This window comes from Ziziphus jujuba, chromosome 10, assembly GCF_031755915.1.
Source record: "Ziziphus jujuba cultivar Dongzao chromosome 10, ASM3175591v1".
Lineage (NCBI taxonomy): Eukaryota > Viridiplantae > Streptophyta > Magnoliopsida > Rosales > Rhamnaceae > Ziziphus > Ziziphus jujuba.
In genome coordinates, this window is record NC_083388.1 from 6,071,079 (window position 1) to 6,082,737 (window position 11,659).

General features: G+C 34.2%; 1 protein-coding gene across 4 annotated transcripts; it reads right to left on the reverse strand.

Annotated features, from left to right (window-relative positions):
- Nucleotides 1-619: 619 nt before the first annotated feature.
- On the reverse strand, nucleotides 620-6,820 carry LOC107410629 (probable disease resistance protein At4g27220). 4 transcript variants are annotated; one of them, XM_025070972.3, is made up of 6 exons: nucleotides 6,105-6,820; nucleotides 3,175-5,975; nucleotides 2,471-2,935; nucleotides 1,133-2,092; nucleotides 913-972; nucleotides 620-814 (listed from the first exon to the last, which is right to left on the reverse strand). In XM_025070972.3, the coding sequence occupies exons 2-5, from the start codon at nucleotides 5,968-5,970 to the stop codon at nucleotides 916-918; spliced, it is 4,278 nt and encodes a 1,425-aa protein (XP_024926740.1). In that variant the 5' UTR covers nucleotides 5,971-5,975; nucleotides 6,105-6,820; the 3' UTR covers nucleotides 620-814; nucleotides 913-915. The 4 variants fall into 4 exon arrangements, with proteins under 4 accessions (XP_024926740.1, XP_015873565.1, XP_015873564.1 ...); XM_016018079.4 differs by having other exon boundaries at nucleotides 620-972; nucleotides 3,175-5,971; nucleotides 6,105-6,817; XM_016018078.4 differs by having other exon boundaries at nucleotides 620-972; nucleotides 6,105-6,817.
- Nucleotides 6,821-11,659: the final 4,839 nt, after the last annotated feature.

Sequence of the window (11,659 nt, forward strand, 5' to 3'; positions counted from 1 at the left end):
TAAATTAATTTCTTGCATACCCATATTAAATAAAAAGCTTAAAAATTCCAAAACTAACAAAAAATACAAGAAAAAAGAGAAAGAAAAAAAGAAAAAAAACACATATTTCCTTAGTTTCATCTAATAAGAAAAAAGATAAAAATTTTACCTGAGTTTAGTTTCAGATATGAGAAAATACAAAAAAATGAGAGTGAAAGGAGATGAGATGCAAAGAGTGGCTTTAGAGAAATCCTTAGACGAATGGCTATGTAGAGGAAGAAGGAAAGGGTAAAAAAAACCTTTTGCGTAATTTTCAGTTTTATCAAAGGTATTTTTGTCCCAAGGTGGTTATTTTTTTTTAAAATTTTTTTTCTTATTTTTCAAAAATGGAGTTGTAAGGTGGCTATTTTTCGAAATAACCCTTTGCTGAAATATTTCGTTCTGAATATGACCTGGGCCAGGCAACCTCAATTCAATCTTTTTATTTATTATTATTGTTATTATTATTATTTTGTAAATAACCTCAATTTACAAAGCACATAAATGAAACAATTGGATAAAAAAAAAGTACATAAATGATCAATTATACGAACAGGTGTAACATACTAATAAATTTTTTGGATGAATGAAACTAACAAACTAACAAATTAATATCACTTTAGTTGCTATTAAAAAAAAGAATGGTACAAACTGTTATTCATAGTGTTATCACTATAAATATCCTACTATTTCAAGTTCTCTTTAATTTTCTTTACATATTAGTAAATGTGTAAACCAATTAAAATATCAATAAACGCAAATATTTGCATAAAACAAAATAATCATTGATGTGGTCCTGCGGAAAGACAACCATATAGTATCAAGTCCATGGTCTATATGGATTGAAATTGTAAAGCTTTTTCTTAATTTGCTACGCATAGAAACAGAGTCTACCTTCTAGATTCTACATTCAAAGGATGAGCTGCAGGCCTCCTCTTCATAATTCTGGACATCCTGTTACAAGCCAAAGAAAAAAAAAAGGAATAAGCATATTGAGGCAGAGCAAAATTTGCTGCATTATTTGTCTCATACTATAGAAGATGGACAACAATGGCATGCCTCATATAATTAGCAAAAGAGAGAAACATTTATAGAATAACTCATTCAAGCATACCGCTTCAGTAAACAATCGTTGCAATGCAGTAACTGGATGATGATCCTCCCATAGCTTGTGCACAGTTGCATTGATATCACCCTCCCAAAGCTGCTTTATTGGTTTATCATATTCAATGTATTCAAAATACCATTCTATATTTTCTGGTTCAGAATACCATTCTATATTTTCATGTTCCCATATCCATTCTTTCTCTATTTCTATAACTATTGAATTGACCTTCCTGCTGTCTATAATTCCACAAGAGAAACTCCGCATCTCAGGGCACTGACTCACAACTACTTTTTCCAAGCATGGAAATTTCAGGCTACTGTTTCCAGAGTAAAAGCTTGTTAGACTAGGTAAATGGTGGAGAGCCAAAATCTTCAAGTTGTCAAACACAATCTCAGCATTTGTGTCACCTCCTTCATTTGCAACTATTTCAATAATTCCCTTGCAGTCTGTTATGCTTAACCTTGTGAGTTGTGATAAACTTGTAGCTGTTGATAAAGCAAGCAAGTTTTTCAATGCATGGCATTCTGATACTCTCAGAGCTGTCAAATACTGGAAGGACATTGAGGAGGGAACTAAGCTCTTTAATCTTCCACATCTTATTACATCTAGAATTCTCAAGTTTCGAAAGGCCTTGTCCTTTTGAACTTCTTCTGTCAGCAGATGCAACAGATTAGGAAGTCTGGACAACTTCAATGCACTTAAGCATATTGGTATACCAGCAGGTCCAGCACCAAGCCCTTTATGACAGTAAATCTCTTTCAAAAGAACACCACTCAAACAAAGATTCTCAAGATTCTGCAATCTATAAATATGTTCAATGGAGAAGACAACTGGTTTATATCGAGAACAACTCAAATGCAGAACCTTTAGCTTGCAAAATGAGGCCGCTGGAGATTGGCCGTGCCATATCTCACTCATGACTTCACCCCAATCTACTGTCAATTCTTCTAAATTAGCCAAGATAACCTGTAAAATGAACATATAAGAATGTTCAGTAACATGTTTAGATACAGCTTAAAAAAAGTACAGGATAGCACATATAATCCTCGACAACATCAACTTGATGCACATCACTGTAAAATAACGAGTAAACAAACATTGTTAGCCCCTGGTTAGTGCTTTCTCTGAGTTTTTGGAATTAATTATTTTACATAAATACAAAATTCAGCATCAAATTTGAAACAATGACAGTGTTCTTACCATATCAAACATGGAAAGGAAAAGAAAAATGGCAATGGAAATGTAAACACAACAAAAATTAGATTTCTGAAAAACAGGGCCTAAAGAGAGAAGAAAACAAACAAGGATACTGAAAAAGGAAAGAATGAGAAAAATAAAATTTACCTTGTCATTAAAGAGTGGTAGTTTAGCCGGCGAGTCCATTTCTTCAGGTTCATCAGTAGAATTGGATATGAATGTCCTTAGTTTACAACAATTTTCTATCCTCAGTTTCAACAAGGATGGACATTCAATGCAATTTCCTGAACAAAATCTGTTGAGGTTCGGAAGGTTCAAAAGTATAAGAGACTCTAGATTCGGGAGACATATATTTTCTAACTTTCCTTTGTCTCCAGATTCTTGAGTTCCTATGACCTCTTTAATTATGTCACAGTCACTTACCTCTAGGTTTTTCAAATGAACAAGGCTTTTACAAATAGAATATGATATTAGATTCTTTAGCTTACCACAGCTCTGCACAGTCAATCTCGTTAATTTATTGGTGTAAAACCTTTCTGGAAATTGATCGTTCCAAATTTTTGTAAAACTAAGTGAGAACAGTTCCAAGACTTCCAAGTTGGGGAACTGAATCTGCAAATCAAACACATAACTTTTTCATGAACACAAGTACTTTTCTTTCATGAAATATGTTAGATAAATTAATAAACCATGGTTCATATGACATGTTATAAATAGAGAATTACATAAAAGCTAGCTCCTTGCAGAAAAAGAAATGCAAACAATAATATCAACCAATTCTTAACAAAGAAGTCAAGGCAAGGAGGACGGAAGAATTAGACATTAATTAAATTTAAAGAATGTACATTTACCTTCCCATTGAAAAGAGGCATAGAAACATTTGCAAACAAATGTCCTTCTCTGCTTTCAGATTGAAAGAACTGAATAAGATTGGGTAGAGATTGCAATATAAGGGAGTGTAACTGTGTGAATACAATCACATCATCAGCTACATTATTAGCGCTGTGAGCTTCATGTTCATTTCCACACGTGACTATCTCCTGCATGATTTTGCATTCACTCACCTCAATTTCTTCAAGCTGTTTAACGATGGGCAATGAGAAGATACTTTTCAGCCTATCACACTTGATAACTGTGATACTTTTTAATTTTCCAAAAGACCCTGCTGTGAGTTTTCCATGGAATATGTTTTCCAAGACTATCAATTTGTTCAGATACAATGACTCCAAACTTGGAAAGGCACTGCAAAGAACAATCTCTTCCATTGGTTGAAGAATGTAGCGAATCTCAGTATTATTTTCAAATTCAAGATGTTTCAACCGTGGAAAACCTTCCTTATGTAACTCATAAACAACATTGTTGACACCCTCTATACCATCTAAATACAACTCTTCAGACCTTTCCAGCAATAATTTGAGACCGTGCTTGTCTAATAGACAACTTTTGTTGAGCTTCAATTTCAACATCGTCCTTGGATTTGATCTTCCATGCTTATCATACCAAAATACATCTCCAACTAGTATATTAAATCTCTCCAGTTTTTCACTAAACAAGTCTTCTGGCACAATGTTAACATGTGGTATATGCATATATAAAGTTGTCAAATGAGACAAGTGCTTTAGTTCCCTAATATTGGCATTACTTTGTTCAGCATTCACTCCTTCAATTTCCCATTTTGTAAAGCTTGCTTTCATATTCAGCTCTTCTAATCTTTGCAAGTTCGATATGATGTTGGGTTGAATCACTTCAAGATCGTAGCAACATCTCAAATCTAACAGCCTTAGATTAGTGAGTTGACCTATTTGTTCGGGTAATTGCTTGATATTAGTCCTTGAAAGGTCAAGAATTTCTAAATTCTTTAGCTCTCCCAAGAGACTTATATCTCCCAGTTTACACTGAAACAAACACAATGTTTGGAGATTTTGAAGGAAACATAAAGATGATGGCAGTCGTTCAAAACATAGAAAAGTCAAATCTAAAACTTGAAGCTCTTTTGTTTCTTGAAAAAAGTTATCTGGGATTTCCAAAGATTGATTTATGGAATTGATAAAAAAGAACTCAAGCAGTGGACATTCCATCCGATCAGGAAGTTTATCAACATTAGTGGATAGTAGAGAAATTGCATAGGACTCCTTGAGCTTTTTCTTCTTCAGGCATTCATTTATCTCAGCAACACTTCCTATATTATATATTTGTCTTTCTTTCGAACCAATTGATGTGATAACATCACGAACAACGTCATGCATTTTAACTGTATCGGCATAATCACCGTCCAATAACAGGCAAGAACTTTTAAGACTTTCGAACAGCGTAAGCACCCTGTTCCTTGCCTCTTCTAATTTCGTGATACCTTGAAACATGCCCAAACCAACACCATATTTTACTAAGTAGTTAAGAGTTATGTTTGCATCTTCTTCATGTAAACTGCAAAGCAACAGCAATGATTTTGCCTCTTCACTACCTAAGAAGTTATAGCTCAACTTGATAGTTGAGTACACATTTGCATGCATCCCCTTGATATTAGTAGGGTTGGACATTTTTAGTTCTTGCAACGCATCCTTCCAAACAGGATAACTTTTATTCTTCAACGCATTTGCAACCGTGGTGATTGCAATTGGCAAGCAAGCACATTCTCTAACAATTTGAGTTGCCAAAGGTTGAAGGTCAAAATTTTTAACAAAGTCACCCACAATTTTGCCAAACAAACTCCGTGCTTCATCTTCTGATAGAAGTTCTATCTTGAAATTCTTTTCAACACCCATATCATTGCATAAAACATCTTGAAACCTAGAGGTCAGCAATATCTTGCATCCCTTCTGATCATCCCCAAAAGATATTCCAACATCATGCAAGTCAAGTTTCTCCCAAACATCATCTACAATTATGAGCATCTTCTTTTCTGGCCTCAACCTATGTCGAAGTCGATCTCCTCTTGCAGATAAACATTTTTCTGTAAATTCTAAACCTAACCTGTCTCCAATTTCTAGTTGAAACTTCTTATAATTTGGGGTTTGAGACACAGTAGCCACAACCACATGAGTGAACACATTTTCTTCCTTTGTTCGTCTAGCAACTTCTTTGGCCAGCATAGTTTTACCCACACCACCCATTCCAAACAACCCAACCATGCTGACATTAGGATCTTTTAGAGCCTCCATAATTTCCCTTAAAATGGGGGTTCTCGTTTCAAAGGCCTCATAGCCTTTGACATCGACAATTCTCTCCAAAACAGGGCGGTAAGAGACCTTATCAAATCTGTTCCCATTTTGAATTTCACTAAAAATAGCTTCCTTCATCTTTTTGGCTTTCCTACTTATTCGATGCCTTAAAGCCAGATTCGGAAACGACCCAATTGATGAACACTTGGTATTTGCTTGACCTTCATGTTCAAGGTATTTCTCTGTCTCTTCACAGATTCCACATACCTTAGTCAGCCAAGTTTGAACTTCAACTTCAATTTCATCGCCTTTCATTGTAGCATCATCAACAGCATGCTGCAGCCTGTCTTTCACATATTTCAAACGCCTAATTTCGTTTCTGAGCTCGTCAATGTTTTTCTTGTAGCGGAAGAGATAACCCAGATGATGAAGTACTGGTGAAACCATGTATTGACCAAGTTCTGACACAATCGAAATAATAGCCTCCATGCTTACTTGTTAATCATATGCAAATTTAAAGCCATAAGTTCAAAGGAGAATAATAAAGAATAAAAATAAAAAGTGAAACTTAAATATAAAAAAAGAAGAAAATGAAAACAAAGAAAGGAGAATGTAATACGTACCTAGTGCTTCCTTGTATGGTGCTAATAACAAAGTGAAATGAGGGACAAACCTCAAAAACCAGAAATCTAAATCTAAATTTTTTTTTTTTTTTTTTTGGGGGTTGTTGGGGGGGTAGGCTTGTGTATTATGTGTATAATTTAAGGAGTATACACATAAAACCAACAGAAAATGTATGGTTCTGCAATAAAAATAGTGCAAACGAAACTCAAATCGAACTACAAAATAAAAATGGCGAGATGAAAACTACTTTGCAAGTCGTTTCTTGATGTCAACAGAAGAGAAGCTGCGTTTCTGCACCTTAAACTGGCTTTGCTTGGAAATATCAGCGAAAAGAGTCGTAAATGGTAGGCAGGGAGAGAAAAGCTAAAGCTACCCAGCCAACGAAAAAACTCTAGTACTCCCGGAGTCCTGGGTGGGTGGCTACTTCTGCATACGTATTTATGCCACGTGGAATGATTTTCCACGTCAGCTAACACTAGACTTAAAACGGCTCTTTCCCTATCATAACCAAACATCTTCTCTGCAACAACAAGCTAAAACCCTGTTTCTCTTATTTTTCCTACAAAAAAACCAACTACTAACCAGAGACCCCGCATCAGAAAACTTGAAAACTCTCACTCCCCTGGACTGTACTGCCTATTTTTCCCTTTCTTTTCTCTTATCTTCTCTTGTTCAGCAAAACAGTGAACCATTTAACTAGTTGATCAACAAAATTTACAAATAGAGACTCTTTCCCACTCTTTCTCTTCCGCAATCTGATTACGAACCATGACCCAACTCCATTCATCAACAACTGTGGCTTCTCCGTTGGAATAATCAAATAAAGACACTCACTCTCATTATTACAGAAAATACAAAATTAAATTAAATTTTTTAACAAAATCATATCTCCTTTAGTTAAACAAATGCCCAACTGTTGGTAAGTATCAATATTTTTCATCAATTTAGTTTTGAGTCGTTTTGGACCCTTGTGACTTTGAAAGGAATCTATGGGTCTATTTTTCAAAGAGTGAGAATGATAATTTTTTTCTTTTTTAATATAATTTTGTGACAACATTGTTTACCCAAAAAAAAAAAAGAAAAAAGAAAGCAAAATCCACATGGCATAAATATACGCAGGAGTAGCTATTCGCTCAATACTTCGGGAGTACTAGAGTTTTTTCCCCCACCTAACGAATAATTTTTTAAGATTTTGGAGAAGAGAAAGCATAAAGCATATGTTGACTAATTCAACGTGCTAAACCCCACGACTTTAGCTAATATTTTCATTAGAGAATCTCGTCCACTATTATCTCTTTGGAACTTGGAAGTCATTTCTTATAAAACCTTTATTTAATTAACAACTCTTTAATTATTGTTATCTATATAATTTTGCTACAATGGTATCAATATTCATATTATAATTAGTGTTTAATTATGTATAATTAAAAAATAAAACACAATTTTATGAACATTGACTTTAATTATGATTTAGGCATCGAGTTCCATCTTAAAATTTAAAAAAATTAAAAAAACCTTTATAAAAACATCATTTTATATATATATATATATATATATGTAATATTATAGATTATTTTTAAAAAGCATTTATTATAGATTTTTTTTTAAGGGCATTCCACAAGCTTTAGCACAAAGGGAGATTATATTGGCCAACACCTCGACTATTTAATTTTATTTTACACCCATCTTGTCCCATGACAATTTGATTGTGATTTCACCAAGGAACAACCTTGGTGCTTTCCAAATAAAAAACAGGAACTATCTTAGTGGTAACATGCCTCTAGATCCGGAATGAGCTTTACGAATTAGAAGTTGAAATACAAGCTCATCGTTTTAATTTTTCTTCAAGGTATCAAATTTATAAGTTGAAATAATTAAATAATGAATACACTGTATGTATTCTGTATAGGTCCATGCTTGTATAATTTATCAAGACCAGTCCCCGACTACAAGGGAAATCTCTTTCTTTAATTTTATTCAACCTTTTCATCGTGCGACAAGCCAGATAGCATAGGTCCAAAAAAAAAGAGGAAGAGGGGGGGGGGGGGGGGGGGGGGGGGGGGGCGCAAATATTCCAAGATAATATGTACTGGCATGTTATGCAAAAAGTTTAGGGACACTGCAAACGGACGGAGTATGGAAAAGATTCAAAGGTAAAGTTCCTTATAAACCAATAGTTCAAGGGGTCAAAATACAAACATGAAAAAACCAACTGATCAAAGTACAAATATCCAAAAGTTTGGGATCAAATTGAGAATATTAGAAAGTTGAGTGGTCAAAGTACGAATATGGAAAAGTTTCAGGTTGATTGGAAAATATACAAAAGTACAGGGATCGAAAAATGAAAACTTAAAAAAATGTAATATTTTCAGCAGCTTGGAGAACATGTTTTGTGAAACTGTCCCCCTTAAGCTTGACAAATTAGTTGACTTAATCAAAATGCAAGTTTTTGCTTAATTAGCAACATTACAAAGGAGATGATGTTGAAAAGAAAATACAGATTCAGAAGAATAAGAACCAATACTATTTTATTTTCAATGATGTTGGACCTAATAATTGTTAAAATGCTGTTGATGGATGGTCCTCAAAAAGCTTTTTTGGACTTGTAGTAGTATCACCCTCCCAAAGGTGGTTTTGAATTGTATAATTTGTCATACCTCCAAAACACCATTCCATGTTTTCATGTTCCCAAAGGCATTTTTGTTCTTCAAAAATCGTGAAGTAGTGAAGTCTTCAGCTGGCTTAAAACAATCTCTTCTTCTTCCTTATTATTCTTGTTGGCTATTATTTTTGTCAATCTATCGCATTTAGATAAGCTCATTTCTGTAAGTTACTGCACACTTTTCACTGTGGAGGAAGCTATTAAATTTCTCAGTTCATCACATCCTGATACATTTAAACTAGTTAGGTTTTGGAAGGACATTGAGATGGTCATTAGGGCTCTTAGTTTGCCACATTTATGGAGAACAAGATCTTGCAAAGGCTTTGCATGGTTGGACACTAGTACCAGTTTCCTCCGACAAAATTAGTTAGTTAATTATACCATTATCACATGGAAGAATTGTGAATAATAATCCAATTGAGTTTTATACTTGTGCATACATAGCCCACATGACAATAATATATGGTATCAAGAGAAATTTCATAATCCAAATTCGATGTTATGAACTCACAAACTAAGACTTCTGAGTTTACCCTTTTTTATTTCTTAAATTAATTATTTTAATTTCCTTAATGATTGTTAATTATTTTAATTTCCTTAATGATTTTTTTATTAAGTCTATCTTCGATTTTTTTTTTTTTTGTTCTTTTCAAAATTCTTAAAATGCAAATATTTTCTCATTCATGGACAAGAAGGGGACATATAAGGGAGACAGGGGATCTGTGTCTATCAATTTTGTGGTTTTAAAATGCTGCCTTAGAACAAAAGACAGAGGATTAGTAAAACTTCAAGTTTAAAAGGTAGTACAAGGAAGATTTAATCCAACTGAGTTTACCATGTACTGAAATAGTTTCAGTTTAGAAAACTAAGATCCTTACATAAACCCACATTTCCTAATTGGTAAACAACATAATCCGTACCCTCTAATCCTTTTAAATGCATTGAAGTGGATCTTTTCAACAAATTTCCAAGGCCAAGCTCGTCTAGTGTATTCTTATTCTGGAGTCTTTAGCATCAATACTCATGAATTAGTTTCATGATGAATAGTGTAGTCTGTCCCATCCATTCTGAGAAGTATGTGATCTCCTTACAATTTCTCATTAGGGGTATTGCTTTTTGGCAAAGCGTTATAACTTCTGGTAACATAAAGATAAAGTGTTAAGTTGAGGCAAATTGTTCATTTCATTGCGGCATTTTCTTCTTTTTTTGACCGTTTGTTAATCCTTCAACCTCCCAGTTTTGAGAGCTCCTTTCCGATATTCAACTTTTCTAAACGTGACAAACTCCAAATCATGCTAGGTTGGTCTATTAATGTCCTACTATTTCAAACCTTTCTATTATTGTTCTGAACACCTTTAATTTTTCTTTACATATTAGTAAGGGTGCAAACCTAGAAAAATATCAATGTGAGAATTAATCCTCAAAACTTTTGTAACATGTGTTCACTGGTTTGATATTGTGACAGAAGAAAGAAGAGGAGAGAAGCTGCAGTTTTGGTTGTTAGTTTTTTGATAGAATGGCATCGTTTATGGAGCTGAAAATATATTTGTTGTATTGCCACATCAGCAAAGTTATTGGGCTCACTTAAACAATGTTGTGTCGTTTTGTTTCTTATCAGTTATATCAGTTTTTGATGCCACATCACAGCAAAACAAGGTGTTTTTAAGAGAGGCAGTTCACAAAGAAATACGGGGGTCTTTTTTCAAGCTTAAAAAAAAAAAAAAAATAGAGAGAGCAGCTGGTGTGTGTCTTCTTCGTGGTTCTAGAGAGAGAAAGTTCCAGAGCAGTTTTTTAGAGAGAGAAATTCCAAAGTTCTTTGTATGGGTTTTTCTACACCTTGTTTTTCTATGTGAAAGAGAGTGGTTTCTTTGTGAAACACAAGAGTGAGGGTGTAATTGGGACTTTGGGATTGGTTTCGGGTTTCTTGTGTGAAATCACCATTGTTGATTTGGTTTTGAGCTTGTAAACATAGATTTTCTTATAGTGCAGAAGCTTCACATTGGAGCATGAGGACGTAGGTCAATTTCGACCGAACCTCGATAAAATTTCTGTGTTGATTTGTAGTTTAGATTCTTGGATTTTATTCTTAGAATACGTAACATTGGTATCAGAGCTTGTGTGCTCGTTCTTGGAGGCTTATTCTTTGAGTCTTGATTATCTAAGTTTCTGCAATTGGGTTCTTTGAATAATCAACAATGTCTACGAGACTTGAAGTGAAGGTTTTCAATGGAAAGGGTGATTTCTTGCTCTGGCGCAAGAAGATGAAAGCCGTGCTGGTTCAACTGAAAGTTGTGAAAGGCATTGACAAGTCCTTTGCTGCAGACGTTCCAGAGGAAAAACGTTTAGAGATTGATGAAATTGCTATGAGCACCATCATTCTACATCTTTCAGACAATGTTTTAAGGAAAGTTGATGAAGTTCAGATCACTGCTGAGATGTGGGCTAAATTGGAGAAATTATATCTGGTAAGATCTCTGCCAGATCGTATTCTTGTACTTGAACAATTCTTTGGATTTAAGATGGATGTCTCTAAGGATTTAGATGCTAATTTGGACATCTTTAATAAGTTGATTCTTGATCTTACCAATTGCAAAGTTGTTTTCAATGATGAATATAATGCTGTTATTCTGTTAAATTCATTGCTTGAGACTTACAGAGAGGTTAGAAATGCCATTAAGTATGGTAGAGATTCTTTGTCATTAGATGTAGTAGTAAGTGCTTTGACGTCCAGAGACTTGGAATTAAAATCTGAGTCTAAAAGGGTAGGACTTGCTGTGAGAGGAAGTAGTACTACCAGGAATTGGGTACAAAATGATCACAGGAGCAAGTCTAGAGAAACTTCAAGGTCTAAGTCTAGAATTAGAGGCAAGAAGTGTTTTTACTATAAGAAAG